Genomic DNA, 16951 nt, shown 5'->3' with positions numbered 1-16951 from the left:
GGACCCCAGACCTCTCTCCTGGTTTCTCCATGGGCTCTGCAATGCCTTGCCAACAGCTGGCAGCCACAGCTCAGTCAAGACCATTTTCAGGGTCATCCTGGCTTCATTAACTGAGTGAGGATTAATCATATTAAGATCCTAAATGACACCGTGCAGCATCAGTGAGAGCTTTCCCAGCCATGTGGGAGGGTATGGATGGGATGGAGGGCTCTGGCTGTGTGCACATTTCAGCTGCAGCCAGAGCTGGGCTGTGTTACAAGCACTGCTGTGACAGCTGCTGTCCTGCTCACCCAGACACAGGGTGGCAGGAGCTGGCAGCTCTTGGCTGCTGGCTTCGCTTCCCTAATCTCTGGTGACAGGGATGGCCAGGCAAGGTGGACACTGGGTAATTCAGGGCCCCGATAGCTAATTTGAAACGCTCTTGCCTTAGCTGTCTTCTCTCCAAAACCTGAAAGGGGAAGTGCCTGTGTTTTGCTTGCTCAGCTGATGCCAGGGATGTTTCCTCTTTCCCCAGTTGCTGCAGCCATGTCTGACTTTGTGGAAAGCGAAGCGGAGGAGTCAGAGGAGGAGTACAACCAGGATGGGGAGGTTGTGCCCAGAGTAACCAAGAAGTTTGTAGAGGAAGATGAGGATGGTGAGTTTGCTGGATTGTCTGTGTTCCTCGCTGCTCTATTCTGCATCCTGTGACTCTGCAGATGGAGCAATAACTGTGCTCTAATAGCAGGGCCATCTGTAGTCGATAATCTCTGCTGTTTAAGTGCTGCCCTTCCTCCCAAGCGCTCAGGTCGTTTTTATATTTGGCAATAAAAAATACTCTGCTTCACCCCTGTGGGACTTGCAGTCACACAATTTGATAGTAAACAATAAAAGCAGAGGAATTCTCCCAGTGTCACCACTCCACCCGTTCCATCTGCAGAGAGAGCATGAGACCACGAGACAAGAAGTGGGGTTCTGGCATGAGCAGCTGGCTGGGTTCTGTGTCAGTAAAAGTGTTCAGTTAAAATTGTGTGGATGGTGTGAAGGAAGATGCTCCTTGCCCAGAGCCAAGTCTCCGTGGATAACCAATGAGTAAATGTCTAACACATGCTGCTCTCCATCCCAGATGAGGAAGAGGAGGAGCTGAATCTTGATGATCAAGATGAGCAGGGGAACCTGAAAGGATTCATTAATGATGATGACGATGAGGAAGAGGAGGAAGAAGCTAGTGACTCTGGAGACTCTGAGGATGATGTTGGCCACAAAAAGAGAAAGCGCAGTAAGTTTTATGATGATTGTTCATATCAGTAGAATGCTCTGACACTGACCTGCCAGGGAGCAGAGCTCTCTCTCTGCCCTGGGTGTCTGCATGGGTTGGGTAAACTGTACCCTTCTTGGCTTAGTGCTTTCCCAGATTAGTGAAGAGAGAGAGTAACTCATCTCTGGTCACTTCTCTAGCTTTTGATGACCGCCTGGAGGATGATGATTTTGACCTCATTGAAGAGAACTTGGGCGTTAAAGTCAAAAGAGTGAGTTGTGTTGCCATGCTGCTGTTAATGGTGTGGTGTGTCTTAGTGTGAAGGAGGGTGGGCTCTGGCCTGGAGTGAGCAAGCAGTGCCTCTCCTCTGCTCCTGCCCTCTTGGAAAGAGAGAGCTGAGTGCTTGAAGGAATCAGGATCTCTCCTTGCCCAGGCAACTGGGAACTGGCTTCCTGGAGTTTGCAAAACACTTTGGTTCCTAAAGTCTGCTACACTCCTCCCTTCCCACCTCTGCAAGACCATCTCATGTTCCAGTAACTTTCTCCTGTGTGTTGCTAACCTCAAAGTCAGCACAGGCTATTATGGGCTCTAAAGCTCTTTCTGTAACATTAGAGGCACATCAAGCCAGGCCAACACTGGTGGTGACAGCACACAAGTGACACAGGCACAGGCTCCTGAGGGGGTGGCTCTTGTCCCCTGCAGGGCTCCATCCTGCTCCCTCTCAGGTGCCTGCAGAGGAAGTGCAGTGCTGGCCTGGCAGAGCCCACACTGAGCTCGTGTGCTGTGCCAGGGACTGTGGGCACTAACAAGGCGTTTTCCTTGCAGCAAAAATTCAGACGTGTGCGAAAAATGTCTGATGATGAGGATGATGAAGCAGAAGACTATGGAAAGGAGGAACATGAGAAGGAAGCCATTGCTGAAGAAATCTTTCAGGATGGTGAAGGCGAGGAAGGAGGGGAAGCTGTTGAAGCTCCTGTTGCTGCACAAGAAGAGGAAGAAGAGGAGGAGGAAGATGAATCTGGTGCGTATGGATGGTCTGAAGTTTGTTGTAGGATTAAAGCACAGGAACAAAGTTCAGACTTTCTCTGAGCTATAAGTAACCAAAGGCTGTGACCCTTTGTGGTAAAGCTCTTATTGGTCTGATTAGTACAATCCCTAGAATTTCTGGGTAACAGGTTTAGTTTGTCTAAACCACTTTGTGCAGGAGCACATTCTGTGTGCTAAGATCTTGCACATCTTCCCTAAGCTGCCTCAAAAATGAAAATGCTTCAAAGAAAGGGAGTCAAGGCACTGTTTAGTACCTAGTGCATGCCTGCCCTCCTTCTCTTCAGCGTCAGACTGTCACCACTGCTACTACCATACCCAAAAAGTTTCAAGAATTCTTTCTACCTACTGTCCAAAGCAGCCATGCCTCTTCTGACTTTATTTCCAGTGCACTGCTTTGCAGCTAATTGCCAAATGGCTTTGCCTATGTCTGGAAGTTTGTTCTAGCTTGTTACTGTGGTTTAGGCTCCTGGAATGTCTGAGGTTGGCATAGAAGATGCTGTGGGGAGCTGGGCAGACTGACAGCCAGCAGCAACCTCAGTCTGTGGTGGAGGCTCATAGTTATTGGGCAGCAGTAGTTGTTGCATAGTCTGTCTGAGCTGAGCTTTGTCAGAGGTACCAGTTGATTATCCAAGTGTCCTGACCACTGAATTGTTTCTCCATGTCCAGACATTGATGACTTCATTGTGGATGATGATGGACAACCTCTGAAGAAGCCAAAATGGAGAAAGAAGCTTCCAGGATACACAGATGCGTAAGTATTGATTGGAAATTGGCCTGGAGCCTCGAAAACAGTGCTCAGCTTACTTGGTTCTTGCAACTGCAGAGTGATTCAGCTTGTGGTTGGATACCACTGGTCTCTTTCCCGAAGGGAACGTGGTAGATTTAAACATAGAGCTTTTAGTGTTTAATTTATGAAACACGTGACTCCTGGATTTTTTTAAAGGATACCAAAACCGTGCCCTTAGGAGAAGTATTTGCATGTAAAGCTCAGAATTGTGTACTTACCTGTGATTTTTTAGGCAGAGTGGAAAACTAAAGCTTAGACTTAGGTACCCCTGGCCTCTTCTGTGTGGCTGGAAGGATGGTCTGTGAACTGCACCCTGGGGCTGAATGAGTTTTTTTCTTTGCAGTGCTTTGCAGGAAGCCCAGGAAATCTTTGGTGTGGACTTTGACTATGATGAGTTTGAGAAGTACAATGAGTACGATGAGGAGATGGAGGAGGAATATGAGTACGAGGATGAAGAAACCGAAGGGGAGACCCGTGTACGACCCAAAAAGACCACCAAGAAGCGCGTCAGTCGGCGTAGCATCTTTGAGATGTACGAGCCCAGTGAGCTGGAGAGCAGTCACCTGACGGATCAGGACAACGAGATCCGCATGACAGACATGCCTGAGAGATTCCAGGTGAGGGAAGGGGTTGAAGGTGTGCAGGCAGGAAGCATTTCAGCTCCCACTTTGTGCAGCAGGGCTGGGACCTGCAGGCCAAGAGCCACCTGGCTGCGAATGGATTTTCGCATCTTTTCTTCCCTCTTTGAAGATCCTCCCTGTCAAATTATAGGCTAAAACTCTGCATTCAGGCCTGTCAGTGGCATGGGAACTGTGGTACCTGTGTGAGCTCTGTTTTAGCCCCGTGACAGTTTCCCTGTGGCCACTGGGTGCCAGTGTTGTACTGCTGGGAGTGGCACAGGGCTTGGGCTGTGCTGAGATGGCTTTGTGCTGGATGCTGTTAGAAATCCCTTGAGCTGGACCTCTGGATAGCAAGAGATGCAGCGCCAGAGAATGTTTGAGAAGGTTCCTAGCCTACCTGTATCCCAGCCAACACATAACTGCTGTAACCCACTTTATTTGAAATGACCAGGACTTACACTGCTCTCCTTGTGCTGCAAGGAATCACTCTGGTGTTTCATATTTTGGTCTTAATTTTAGCCTGTATTCAGATTTTCACTGAACAGTCGATCTCCCTTTAGTGTATGTTAATGTAATTCTGTGCAGAGATTTGTTACCCTACTCTGTTAAATGGGATATGTGAAGCTGCCGGTTTTCTTGAAGGACCTTTTTTTCCCATGCCAGTCTGTGCAGTACAAGGGAATGCTGTCTGTGGTGTCTCCTGGCTGTATGTGGCCTGTTCACACGTTTTGTCATCTTCACGGATGTCAGTGGTGATTAGAGCAGGCCCCCTGAAAGAGAAGTGGCTGAGACTAAGTGCCCAGAGAGGGTTTGGAGCTGCTTTGTGTTCTGTTACTCCGTGGCTGCAGCAAGAAAAGTGGTAACAAGGCACAGATAGATTGGAACAGGATGTAACTGCAGAGGGTTTGGGAGACTGGTAGGAAGTGGAGATACCCTGACTTGATCTTCACAGATTTTGCACCATTGCAGGCCTTTCCACAAGCCTTTGACAAAATTGTTGTTTCCTTTATCTAGTGTAAAGCTGGTGCAGGTTTCCTGTGTGCTCAGAAGGTGCAGACATTGAAGGGCTATCCTTGGCACCCCATGGCTGAGGGACCCACAGGCAACCTGCCACTCAAAACAATAATTTCCAGGCCTCTTGAAAGCAGTGCAAGCCCTGGTGTTGCATGTGCCTCTACTCATGCTGTTGTCTCTTCACAGCTGCGTTCCATCCCAGTGAAGAGTGCTGAAGATGATGAGCTGGAGGAAGAAGCTGACTGGATTTACAGGAATGCATTTGCAACTCCCACCATCTCCTTGCAGGTAAAGAGCTATGCCTGGGACTTCTGTCCTAAGAGAGCTTGAAGGCACTGCAGATTTCCAGCCTGGAGACATTGGTCCAGGAGTCTGCTGAGAGGAATGTAATGCCCTTCCTTTCTGATTTTGAGCAGGTCATTTAACATGCACATCTTCATTTTCGTGTCCATGAAACAGGACAAAAAGGAACACAATGAAGTTGAAAGAATAATTGTCAAGAGAAATCTTTGAGCCACTGTGCACTTAGGGCTAAATTAGTATTAGCCATGATCTGCTTTTGGCCATCAGTTACCTTGGCCAGGTGCTGCTTTTCCCTTTTTCTTTAAGCCCCTCAGGGCTAGGATCTAAGTCAAAGTGTGTATCTAAGTCTGCATTCCTGACTAACAAAAGAACCACATCTGTAGCCTGAGGCTGCTCTTTTAAGGGGTCAGCTCAGGAATAGAACACAATGTGTGTTTCTCCTCTTCAGGAGAGTTCTGACTATCTTGACCGTGGACAAGCCAGCAGCTTCAGCCGCAAGGGGCCCAGCACCATCCAGAAGATTAAAGAAGCCCTGAATTTCATGAGAAATCAGCATTTTGAGGTAATTTGCAACTCTGCTTTGTTACCAAGGTCTGGGTTGCTGTCTCCTTGTCCTGACAGGATCAGCAGGGCTGCTGGAAGCATTTAGGGCAGCACATTAGAAGGGGCTGTGGCAATGCAGGATTTTAAGGCCTGTTTGATGGGGCTGCTGTCATTGTCTTTCCCTGGTTCTGGACAAATTGATGCTAAATAAGGTGGGGAACTTCAGAGTCTCTTGAGCCTTGCTCAGTCCCTCCAACCTGTTCTCTGAGGTGTTGCCTGACGTTGCAAAGTTTTGTGTCTGATGTGGTATATTCTTCAGTGAGTAACATCTCAGACATGATGTGGTACGTGTCCTACACTGCTGCCCCATTAGTTTGTTCTCCCACATGGAACAGGAGCTTTTTCTGGGGTCCTGGCTGCCAAGAACAAGCCAGTCTCCTGCACAGTGGTGATGAGTCTCATTTCTGACCCAGGTCCCATTCATCGCCTTCTACAGAAAGGAGTACGTGGAGCCAGAGCTGCACATCAATGACCTGTGGAGGGTCTGGCAGTGGGATGAGAAGGTGAGGAGTGTTTTCCCTACGGGTTGTCCCATCAGCATTTAACATGTCTTTCTACCTAGCCTGATACTTTCTACAGATATTGGTTCGGCCATGGAGACCTTGTGTGTTTGATGTTTTTACCCATGTCTTTTTGCATGTTTGCTGTCATGTAGTAGTAGGAGATATCTAACAAAATAGGATGTAAACCAGTCCTTCCCCTTCACTGAATTCTTTTTGTATAGTGACCTTACCTGTCAGCAGTGCAAGTTCTTTCTCTACTGTGAGGTAGATCCAAACCTAGATTCTTTTTTTCTGTTAATGTAATTCATCTCTGAGATGAGACCTGCCACATGTGACATTTGGGCTTGGCCAGTCTTGAAGATTTTGATAATTATTTTTATATGACAAATATCCCAAGATCCTTGAAGCCCTTGCTTAGGAAGGGAGGAGAAAGTTGACCCACTGCAATGGTGTGTTTCACTGGAATTCTTTTATTCTCATGTCAGTGGACACAGCTGAAGATCCGCAAGCAGAACCTGACGCGACTGTTTGAGAAGATGCAGGCCTATCAGTATGAACAAATCTCTGCTGATCCAGACAAGCCCTTGGCTGATGGAATAAGGGCCCTGGATACTACTGACATGGAGAGGTATGGTGCCATGGCTTCCTTATATTCATTCCAAAATGACTTAAAATGTGTGTTGACTTGCCCAAACAGCACAGGCTCTTTGGCCACTGTAAAGCACTGATTTTAGCCTCCCCACAAAGCCAATAATGAGAAATACTTAAAATTCTTTTGGAGGATGAGCCCAAGGGCTCCTTCTGCCTGACCTGTGCCAGAGCAGGTTCCTTGAGTGCTCTGCCCATGGCTCAGCTGCAGGCAGGGTGTAACGTGCTGGCTGTGTGTGCCGTAGGCTGAAGGATGTGCAGTCCATGGACGAGCTGAAGGACGTGTACAATCACTTCCTGCTCTACTATGGGCGAGACATCCCCAGGATGCAGAACGCTGCCAAGGCTGCTCGCAAGAAGCAAAAGCGTATCCGAGAGGATGGCGAAGAGGAGGAAGGTTTGTCTTCCCAGATTTCATGGTTTCCTAATTCTGGGCTGCTTCAAAATCCTGGTTCAGAAGAAACCGATGAGAAAGTCTGCTGAAAAGCCCATATGTTTGCACAGAGCATCTCTGCTGTTTGCTTTTGTCTCAATTTAATCCTTGGTCTTCCAGGCACCTCTGAAAATGTTTAGTTTGCCACACAAGGTGCTCTTTCCAATGGAATATGAATAGCACCCCTCATGGCAGGGGCCAAAGCAAGGATTACCCACCTTGATGTGTGTCTTAATGTGCAACCCAGTCACAGTGCCATTAGAACTGCCAGAGAGTGAAGCTGAAGATAGCATTTTCACTGTCTTTTCTAACCCTAAATAATTTTAAGGCTACTGTGACCTTTGAGATGTGTTTGTGGGATTAGGGACTTTGTTGCACAATGTAGGTTGTGTTTAATTCCTTTGCTATATTTCTGACATGCTCCAGCTGTCTGGATGCCTCTGTAACATGTCCTTCCTACAGGTGAAGGGGAGGATGCCGAAGATGATGAGCAGAAAGGGCCTGAGCTGAAGCAGGCTTCCCGTCGGGATATGTACACCATCTGCCAGGCAGCTGGGCTGGGTAAGGCTGTGCTCTGTAGTGCTGACTGTGCAGTGGCCTGGCCCACGTGCTCTGCTGGGTGCTGTGACTTACCTGTAGAAGGACTGATGGTTTTGCTCACTATAAGCTACAGTACTCTTGTCCTCATTGGGTTTTTTGTTGTTTTTCTTTTCCCAGATGGCCTGGCTAAGAAATTTGGTCTGACACCTGAGCAGTTTGGAGAGAATCTCAGAGACAGTTACCAGCGTCACGAGACAGAGCAGTTCCCTGCAGAGCCCCTGGAGCTGGCCAAGGATTATGTGTGTAGGTCAGTGTGGGGGGATCTTTGTGGAGGTCCTGTGGACGTGACAAAAGCGAGGGGATTTGGGGACATTCTCAAGCCCTAAGCCTTCATGCTGCCTTTTTCTGCTTGTAGTCAATTCCCAAGCCCTGAAGCTGTGCTGGAAGGAGCGAGGTACATGGTGGCTTTGCAGATAGCCAGGGAGCCTTTGGTCAGACAGGTCCTGAGACAGACTTTCCAAGAGCGAGCTAAAATCAACATCTCACCAACCAAAAAGGGGAAGAAGGTAAGAAAGCAAGCCCTGACTCTGTGGGTCAATTCAGGGAAGGATCTAAATAACATACAAATGCTTGTTCTCCCGTGTGAGTGTCAGCTCTGAATAAATCTCAGAGCAGCATGTGAGCTGGGCTGTTGCAGAGGCTCAGCAGTGTGCTGCATTTTTAGTCTCAGCGTTTCACCAGGCCTGATTCTTGCTGTTGAGATGTTGCCTTCAGTTATTGTAACAGTCTCTGTTTCTCTGAGACTGGGCAGAAATTCCACTGTGTCCTGCTGGGGAAGGAAATGCAGACTGGCAGGCATAGGGCTGAGGGGGTATTGAATAAAATCCATTGTCTGCTGTGGTATACAGAAGGGTCTTTCTTCATGAATGCCCTATATGCATGCTGACTGTCTCTCCTCTTTCCCAGGATATTGATGAAGCCCACTATGCCTATTCCTTTAAATACATGAAGAACAAACCTGTGAAGGAGCTGCGAGATGACCAGTTCCTGAAAATGAGCCTGGCAGAGGATGAGGGACTGCTCATTATAGATATCAGCATTGACATGAAAGGAGTGGAGGGGTGAGTTCCCACTGGCCATGCCATCCATGCCTTGGCAGACCTCATTCATCCAGTGCTGCTGTGCTCTTAGAGCTCCTCTGTAACCCAAACTGCTCCTGAAAGTCACGCCCTGGTAATTTTCTGCACCTTAATGTCAAACAGCCTCTTAGGGTCTTGCTTTTTCCATCATCTTAGTGAAAACTTAAGCAGACGTCTATCTTACTCATTTGAAGTCAAACTCTGAAGCCTTTAGGATTTTTGTGTGAGGTGATGTTTGTTTCCCTACAATCCTCACGGAGTGCTCCTTGGTTCCTTCCCTTCACATCTGGGTGGTCACTCTATGCAATATGGGTGGGTTGGAGTGGCTGTGATCTGTCTACAGCATTGCTTCTGCAGCTAAAGCAGTGCTTGATGGGAGGGTTGGCTCCTCCCTGATTTTTCCAAGCAGCTTCCTGAATCTGAGGTGTTGCTGTTACATCCCTGCGCAGGAATCTGTCAGTGAGGGTGTCAGTACAGGCATCTGGAGCCTTTCCTCTCCTTTCTTGCAGTTATGGGAGCGACCAGACGTACTTTGAGGAAATCAAGCAGTTCTATTACCGGGATGAGTTCAGCCACCAGGTGCAGGAGTGGAATCGGCAGCGCACGATGGCCATTGAGCGGTCCCTCAACCAGTTCCTCTACGTGCAGATGGCCAAAGAATTGAAGAACAAGCTGTTGGTGGAGGCCAAGGAGTATGTCCTAAAGGTGAGATGGGACAGAGGTGGATTTGAGTCAGAGCTGGGGTTACAAACACCTACAGTCCTACAGCGTGCTGGGGATGGCTGCTGACAGGCCATACACAGGTCCTTGGGGAGAAGGAGAAGGAGGAGGCAGGCAGGGATTGAGTCTCATTCTTCTGCTGCCTTGAGCAGTCCATAACCTTGCCTCCAGAGAAGGGCTATGCCAAGGCATGTGCAGTGGATTTCCTCACTCCTCTCTCACCTTTCTCTGCTCTGCCAGGCGTGCAGCCGCAAACTGTACAACTGGCTCAAAGTCGCTCCTTACCGGCCTGATCAGCAAGTGGAGGAGGACGATGATTTCATGGATGAAAACCAAGGGAAGGGGATTCGTGTGCTGGGCATTGCATTTTCATCAGCCAGGTAGGAGGGAGGGAATGGCCTCTGGATGCATGTCCAGCTTTAGCAGCTTTCCATGTCTGAGTTGTCTCTGTTTTACAGGGACCACCCGGTGTTTTGTGCCCTTGTTAATGGAGAGGGTGAGGTTACAGACTTCCTACGATTGCCACATTTCACAAAGAGAAGGAATGCCTGGCGTGAGGAAGAGAGGGAAAAGAAGGTGAGCCTCGGTGCAGCTATCATTGAGATGAATGTAGGCAGCTCAGGACAAAAACCCTCTAGCTGTTCTGCTTTGGTCTGTCTTGCTTTCGTTTCCAGGCCCAGGATATTGAAACCTTGAAAAAATTCCTCCTGAACAAGAAGCCTCATGTGGTGACGATTGCAGGCGAGAACAGGTCAGTCTTTGTGTTCCTTCCATTTCCCAGTCTCTTTGCAGTCCCTTCCTCATGCCTGTCCACATTTCACTGTTTGTGTCTATGGTGTGAGGTAACCCATTGGGGTTGTATCCCTAAGTGATTCCAGGACCCAGCTTTGTGCTCTCCTCTCAATCCCCTTGCTGTCTCTCCCTAGGGATGCTCAGATGCTGATGGAGGATGTAAAGAGAATTGTTCATGAGCTGGACCAAGGGCAGCAGCTGTCCTCTGTCGGAGTGGAGCTGGTGGACAATGAATTGGCCATCCTCTACATGAACAGCAAGAAGTCTGAGGTGAGCCTTCTGTTACTCCAGCTGTCCCTTAGTCTGTTGCTAGTTCATGCTGTGTCATCCTCCATTTGTTGTGCTGGTCCTGCCTTACATCACCATGTGCCTCATATGATCCATCCAGTCAGTCACGTACTGATCTTTGGATCAAGGCAAAACATCTTACTTAGGCTTCTCTGAAGAGATCAGCACCAGCAGATGTACAAAGTGGATATTGATGTGGTCTGAAATGAATCTTGCTCAGCTGAGTGAGTGAGATTGTTTCATTCCTAATTGCAGCAAAGCTCCTGGGAGCCTTTGACCTCAGCCTTCTTTGCTCTGAGCACCAGATGCTTCCCTTGCTCTAATCCCTGTCTGACGTGGTTTTGCTGCTTGTGCTACAAAGTGTGAAAATAGCTTCAGGGTTTTCCCTGATTCTCTGTCCTGTTGCAGAACGAATTCCGGGATTACCCACCTCTGCTGCGTCAAGCCGTCTCCCTCGCTCGCCGCATTCAAGACCCCCTCATAGAGTTTGCCCAGGTCTGCAGCTCTGATGAGGACATTCTCTGCCTGAAACTTCACCCTCTGCAGGTAAACTTCCCTTGTGAGATCCTTGGGCAAGGAAGATCCTTCTCTGCAAAGAGAAGGTGGCTTGTGAGGGTTTACTGTCAAAGGAAAGGTTTCCAAGTTGAACTGGTGCAAGTTGAACTGTTCTGTGCCATATTCAGGCTACACAGCACCTTTTTGCTGTTGCTTCTTTTAGCTTGTGAGCCTTTACACTGTTCTCAGGGGTAACTCTGAGGTGCAACACAGCTCCTGAGAGCCAGTGTGTTGTGTTTGCCTCAGCTTTCTATGGCAAAGTGTTGCACATATCCATCTCCTCCAAGGCTAACGCCTCTTCTCTCTGCCAGGAGCACGTGGTGAAGGAGGAGCTGCTGAATGCCCTCTACTGCGAGTTCATAAACCGTGTGAACGAGGTGGGGGTGGATGTCAACCGGGCCATCGCTCACCCCCACAGCCAGGCTTTGCTGCAGTACGTGTGTGGCCTGGGACCACGCAAAGGCACTCACCTGCTAAAGGTAAGGAGGCTTCTGTCCCTGCCTGCAAAAACAGTACATCACCAACAGTGGCAGGAGATGAGTCAGGGTCCCTTGTGCCAGATGCAGCTGACAGCTCTGTTGACATGTGTTTTACCATGTGTTGCCTCACTGCGCCTCTCCCTGAAGCTATACATGGACTTATGTCCTTGATAGACCCAAACAGCTCAGCAGATCCGTCAATCCTAGACAGCTCCCGAACCCACAGGAGTGGATGTGCTGTTACAGCGTCAAGACACCTCCATAGTGTGGAAAACACCAGGCAAAAAGCCAACACTTTTCCTGAGTTGGAGCTGTTTCCATGCAGAATCGTCTTCTTTCATACAGTGTTGAGACACAGGCAGGGAGCAACAACTTATGAGTTGTGATGGGTGTGTGTCAGATGCTTTGAACACAGCAGTGTCCAGTGTGAGTCCTCTACTTTTTCCAGAGAATCACAGAATAGTTTGGATTGGAAAGGACCTTAAAGATCATTTTGTTCCAACCCCCCTGCCCTTGGCACAGACACCTTCCACTAGACGAGGTTACTCAGAGCCCCATCCAGCCTGATGTTGAACGCTTCCAGGGATGGGTAGTCCACAACCTTGGGCAATCTTGTGTTTGAATAGCAGGGTTTATACTCTTGCCTCTCTCTCCCAGATCTTAAAACAAAACAACACACGTCTGGAGAACAGGACCCAGCTGGTTACGATGTGTCACATGGGACCCAAGGTGTTTATCAACTGTGCTGGCTTCATCAAAATTGACACAGCATCACTGGGTGATAGGTGGGTATTGGGATGTATTTGATGCAGTTCAGGGTATGGAGTTTGCATGAGCAGCAGACTGACTCATTCCCTGGAGTCCAAGTTCCCCGGACTTTCTGTGTGGCCCCTCTGATTTCTGGCCAAGTTCAGATATTGCTGGTTATTAATCTGATTCTTAGGGGCACCTAAACTTGCACAACAGCAGTGTGAGCTGCAGAATATGAATTATATAGTTTGCTCTTGTGTGAAAGACCCTTTGTGATCAGGAGGAGCTAAACTAAAACCAGTTGTTCTCTCCCACTTGTCAGTAGCCCATGTGCTCTTCAGCTTAGTTTCTTCTTGGTCCTACTAATGGTATTTTATTTTTCTAAAGTTTCAAACTTGAGTAATAACTCAGCAATTTGGCTTCCTCTTAAACCAGTAGCAATACTGGGAAGTCTGTAGAGCATTAAGTAACTGGTAACTACATAAGAGGTGTTTTGAGGACAGCTGTAACCTAGTTTCTGAACCTCTGACTCACTGCTTTGCACAGAAGGGTCACTTACTGGAAACATGCTTTCTCCAGGGTTTTTTGCTTTTGAAAAGCAGTCTGAGGAGGGACACCTGGCTGAATACCTACACTGAGTGATCCAACAGCACTAGAACCCTTGGTTTTTGCAGGATACAAATCCCAGAGATTCAGGGGGCAAAGTGTTGCCAAAGAGCTCAGTGCAGGTGGCTGTGCTGCCACTTGGCAACGTTGAATTTATATGAGGAGGGAAACTGCAGAGAGCTGTGTGCTCGAGGAGCAGCTATAGTACACAGGGATCAAATCCACCCAGGATCCAAAATGCCTGGCTGTATCTTTGCAGTTCAGGAGCTGCAGAGTGGAGTTTGCCAGGTCTTGCCTTGGCTCCTGTTGATTTAGCAATGAATAATTCATCGTGTCCTTTTTAGAGTAGTTTGTTCTGTGGAGAGCAAGTGATGGTGCTCAAGAGTGTGCTTGATTATTGAGCTGCAGGAACAGCTGGAACCCTCAGAGCCCTTATCTGAACATTGCTTTGGTTTTATTTCAGCACTGATTCCTACATCGAGGTCCTAGATGGGTCCAGGGTCCATCCTGAAACCTATGAATGGGCAAGGAAAATGGCAGTGGATGCCTTGGAATACGATGAGTCGGCTGAGGATGCTAATCCTGCAGGAGCTCTGGAGGAGATCTTGGAAAACCCTGAGCGCCTGAAAGACCTGGATCTCGATGCCTTTGCTGAAGAACTGGAAAGACAGGTGTGCTGGGGGTTCCTGATGCTGAGAACAGAGAAGAAGCTCTGCTGCCCAGCTCGGATTCTCTTGTTTTATAGCTTATGACACTTATCCTTTTTAGGAGCTGAGCATTATCTGTGCTGTTGTAAAATGTATAAACAGCCATGATGAGAATTTAGTGTCTGACAGTGGCATGTAGTAAATGCTTGCAGAAAGTACACTTGGAGCAGGGAAAGGAGGGAGGCAGTAGACAGTAATTAAACCATTTAAGCCATTCTCCCCAAAATTATCTAACTTTTTTAATTAATATATTGGTATTTTTGACCTCATTAACATCCTGTGGCTGAGTTCCACAGGTTGGTGGTACCTGGCACATTCCTCTATGTAAATTTGCTGTTTGATAAGTTCCTTGAGTTCTTCCATAACTTACACTGGAGTCACTACTAACCTTCTTCCTGCTGCTCATGCCTTTATAACCTTTTAATCCCGCACAGGGCTATGGTGACAAGCACATCACTTTATATGACATTCGAGCTGAACTAAGCTGCAGATACAAGGACCTGAGAACACCATACCGTTCTCCAAACACAGAAGAGGTTTTCAATATGCTGACTAAAGAAACTCCAGAGACATTTTATATAGGTACATCCCTGTTTACATCCCTGCTTTTGTCGTAAGTTGACATGGACATGTAAAGGTGGGGCAGAGGGATGTTGGTGAGCATGATGTTGGGACAGTGTTGTGGTTGCGTGTATGTGAAGCAGCTTTTCAAAGGTACCTGGGTAGTCTCCTGTCACCTTCATGCCTGAATGACTACCTTAGATGGAAGGAACTGCCCAGCTCTGCAGTTTTTCAGTCTTTCCTTCTACTCTCCCGTCACACCACAGGTAAAATGATCATCTGCAACGTGACTGGGATAGCCCACAGGCGCCCGCAAGGAGAAAGCTACGACCAGGCCATACGGAACGATGAAACTGGCCTTTGGCAGTGCCCTTTCTGTCAGCAGGATAACTTCCCAGAGCTCAGCGAGGTGGGACTGCTTCTCCTACCAGGCCTGCCTTTGTCAGGAGTCTGCTGTCAGCAGGCTTGAGCCTTGTTTTGGGTTCTTGGGAGACGAGGTATCGGAGCCAAGATTGTGTCTGCAGTGCCCCAGGATCCCAACCTGATGTGGCCTTTGGCTGCAAATATAATCTGTTCCACTTTTGACTAATTGCTTCAGTATAGATTTGACAAGTCCTTTATGGCTACATTATGGATTTTAGTGAACTGGGCTGAGTGAAATGTACCTGGGGCTAAGCTGACCAGTGCTCTGCAGATATATAAAACATGTTTGTTTGTGCTCTGGGATTGTTTTACGCAGAGAAATTGCCCGTGACACTGAGAACAGAAGGTTCTACCACCTTCTTAATTTTAAGAACTTATCTGGACCCCCTGCTGCTTAATGCAGCTGTACATTAGGTCTCTTCTAAACACTGTGAATTCCAGCCTGGGTAATCTGTGACTCTAAACCCCTATAGCATTCATTAAGCAGCAGCCCTGGCTGCAGGCTGGTGTTCAGGGTCTAAAAATGTTCTGACCTTCCCGGTTGCAATGTCCCATAAGCTGAGCAGAACTGGAGTAGGAAGATTGCATTACTGGGTAGCATTTGTTGAAGTCCTCTGTCCCCTGCCCTTCTACAAGTCTTTACTGGCTGTACCACTTTGCTGACGCAGCTTTTGGACTTGTTTGAGTGTGAACTGCCGGGGCTATTTTGTTTCCATGCTGAATGACTTTTTCCTGTTGCCTTGCTCAAGGTGTGGAACCATTTTGACAGCGGTTCCTGCCCAGGTCAGGCCATTGGAGTGAAGACACGTCTGGATAATGGTGTTGCTGGCTTCATCCCAACAAAATTTCTTAGTGATAAGGTGGTCAAGCGGCCAGAAGAAAGGGTGAAGGTATGAAAGCAGTGGATTTTCCCATATCCAGCAAGAGCTGGAAGAGCATGGACCCAATACCAAAGAGTCAGAGTTTGGTTAATAACACTGTTCCTTAAATGACTTTTCCAACCTTATTTTCATTTAAGGTCTTTAAATCAGCAGGAAGTTCAGGTTCTGGTTAGTGTCCTTCTCCCACAGTGCAAATCTCCCTTGGCAGCTGGTGGAACCCTGTTAATCAGTTAACACGTTGCACTTTGGGAGGATTTATTGTCGTCTGGCTGAAGTCTGGGTTTAGGAGACCAGAAGGCATTCTAATGCAGAGCTGCCCTTTGTTTCTGGCTTTCTAAAGAGCTCAGAGAACTGCTTTTGCATAGGCAAGGGTCATTTTCCCTCTCATAGCTTTTCTCCTCTCTCAGTTAATTAATGGAGCTCATCAGTTACTGGTCTTGCTCAGGACATGGGTTGGGGTTCTGAAAGGAACAGAATAACACATTTTTACCACATGATAAAATAGAGGTTTAACATTTTTGCTGTCTGTTGGGGTCCCCAACAGTCCATGCAGGTGATGGATAATCCTGTAAGCTCAGAGGTCTCAGCATTTCTTTAAAGAGTTATTAATTAACTTCATTATGGTTAAGTGAACTAAGACATTACAGTTTTTGTGGGGGTATTTTATGTCTCCCAGTTTACTAGGGAAGTCCTTTGGGTATCTGCTTCTGAACAGACTTAACTGCTTTCTTGCACATCTTGAAGTCCAGTTTTGTTGCTCCTATTGATAAAGATATTTAAAATAGAAAAGGTAATTGTCCTCATCCTCCAGACATGCAGTTTTCTGTGTGGTATGGGGCATAGGTAGTAGATATGCTGGAGAACTGCACATTTTTCCTTTAATTTTTTTTGATTCTGGTTGTGTTGGGGATCAGCTGATTTTATAGGAAGATCACTTTTAAAGGTTGTGTGAGTCTGAAGGAGGTGAGGTAATCTGTACCTCCAGATTGTCAGTGTGATCCCACACGGATTGCTCGGTGGTGAAGGGAGGCTGGTGCAGCTGCCAAACCTGCTGCTCACCTTTCCCTGCACCTCCTCTGCAGGTGGGAATGACAGTTCACTGCAGGATCATGAAGATTGACATTGAGAAGTTCAGTGCAGACCTGACCTGCAGGACCTCAGACCTCATGGATAAAAACAATGAGTGGAAGCTGCCTAAAGACACCTACTATGACTTTGACTCTGAAGCAGCGGATCACAAACAGGAAGAAGACATGAAAAGAAAGCAGCAGCGGACAAGTGAGTCTCCAGTTCTTAACTCCACTGTATCTCCAGTCTT

The 16951-nt window shown here is 47.6% G+C and overlaps 1 protein-coding gene across 5 annotated transcripts in view; it reads left to right on the top strand.

The window, feature by feature from the left end:
* Window positions 1–16951, top strand: part of SUPT6H (SPT6 homolog, histone chaperone) — a 28116-nt gene that overhangs the window by 5260 nt on the left and 5905 nt on the right. For all 5 annotated transcript variants that reach the window (XM_017832574.1, XM_017832575.1, XM_017832577.1 and 2 more), the window contains 28 exons: window positions 515–634; window positions 1103–1255; window positions 1435–1505; window positions 2060–2255; window positions 2948–3032; window positions 3412–3685; window positions 4889–4990; window positions 5454–5567; window positions 6022–6111; window positions 6597–6739; window positions 7005–7156; window positions 7655–7753; window positions 7910–8039; window positions 8148–8298; window positions 8699–8853; window positions 9381–9576; window positions 9832–9971; window positions 10050–10167; window positions 10266–10342; window positions 10518–10653; window positions 11080–11217; window positions 11538–11705; window positions 12363–12490; window positions 13525–13732; window positions 14203–14350; window positions 14596–14738; window positions 15502–15642; window positions 16716–16911. In XM_017832574.1, coding sequence (XP_017688063.1) covers window positions 526–634; window positions 1103–1255; window positions 1435–1505; window positions 2060–2255; window positions 2948–3032; window positions 3412–3685; window positions 4889–4990; window positions 5454–5567; window positions 6022–6111; window positions 6597–6739; window positions 7005–7156; window positions 7655–7753; window positions 7910–8039; window positions 8148–8298; window positions 8699–8853; window positions 9381–9576; window positions 9832–9971; window positions 10050–10167; window positions 10266–10342; window positions 10518–10653; window positions 11080–11217; window positions 11538–11705; window positions 12363–12490; window positions 13525–13732; window positions 14203–14350; window positions 14596–14738; window positions 15502–15642; window positions 16716–16911 — 3961 coding nt within the window. In that variant the 5' untranslated portion in view covers window positions 515–525. The remainder of the gene's footprint in view (window positions 1–514; window positions 635–1102; window positions 1256–1434; window positions 1506–2059; window positions 2256–2947; window positions 3033–3411; window positions 3686–4888; window positions 4991–5453; window positions 5568–6021; window positions 6112–6596; window positions 6740–7004; window positions 7157–7654; window positions 7754–7909; window positions 8040–8147; window positions 8299–8698; window positions 8854–9380; window positions 9577–9831; window positions 9972–10049; window positions 10168–10265; window positions 10343–10517; window positions 10654–11079; window positions 11218–11537; window positions 11706–12362; window positions 12491–13524; window positions 13733–14202; window positions 14351–14595; window positions 14739–15501; window positions 15643–16715; window positions 16912–16951) is intronic.

The sequence above is a fragment of the Lepidothrix coronata genome, unplaced genomic scaffold, assembly GCF_001604755.1.
Source record: "Lepidothrix coronata isolate B3197 unplaced genomic scaffold, Lepidothrix_coronata-1.0 Scaffold203, whole genome shotgun sequence".
NCBI classification, from domain to species: domain Eukaryota; kingdom Metazoa; phylum Chordata; class Aves; order Passeriformes; family Pipridae; genus Lepidothrix; species Lepidothrix coronata.
The sequence above is the reverse complement of the archived record's forward strand: the minus strand, read 5'-3'. Positions and strand labels throughout refer to the sequence as shown.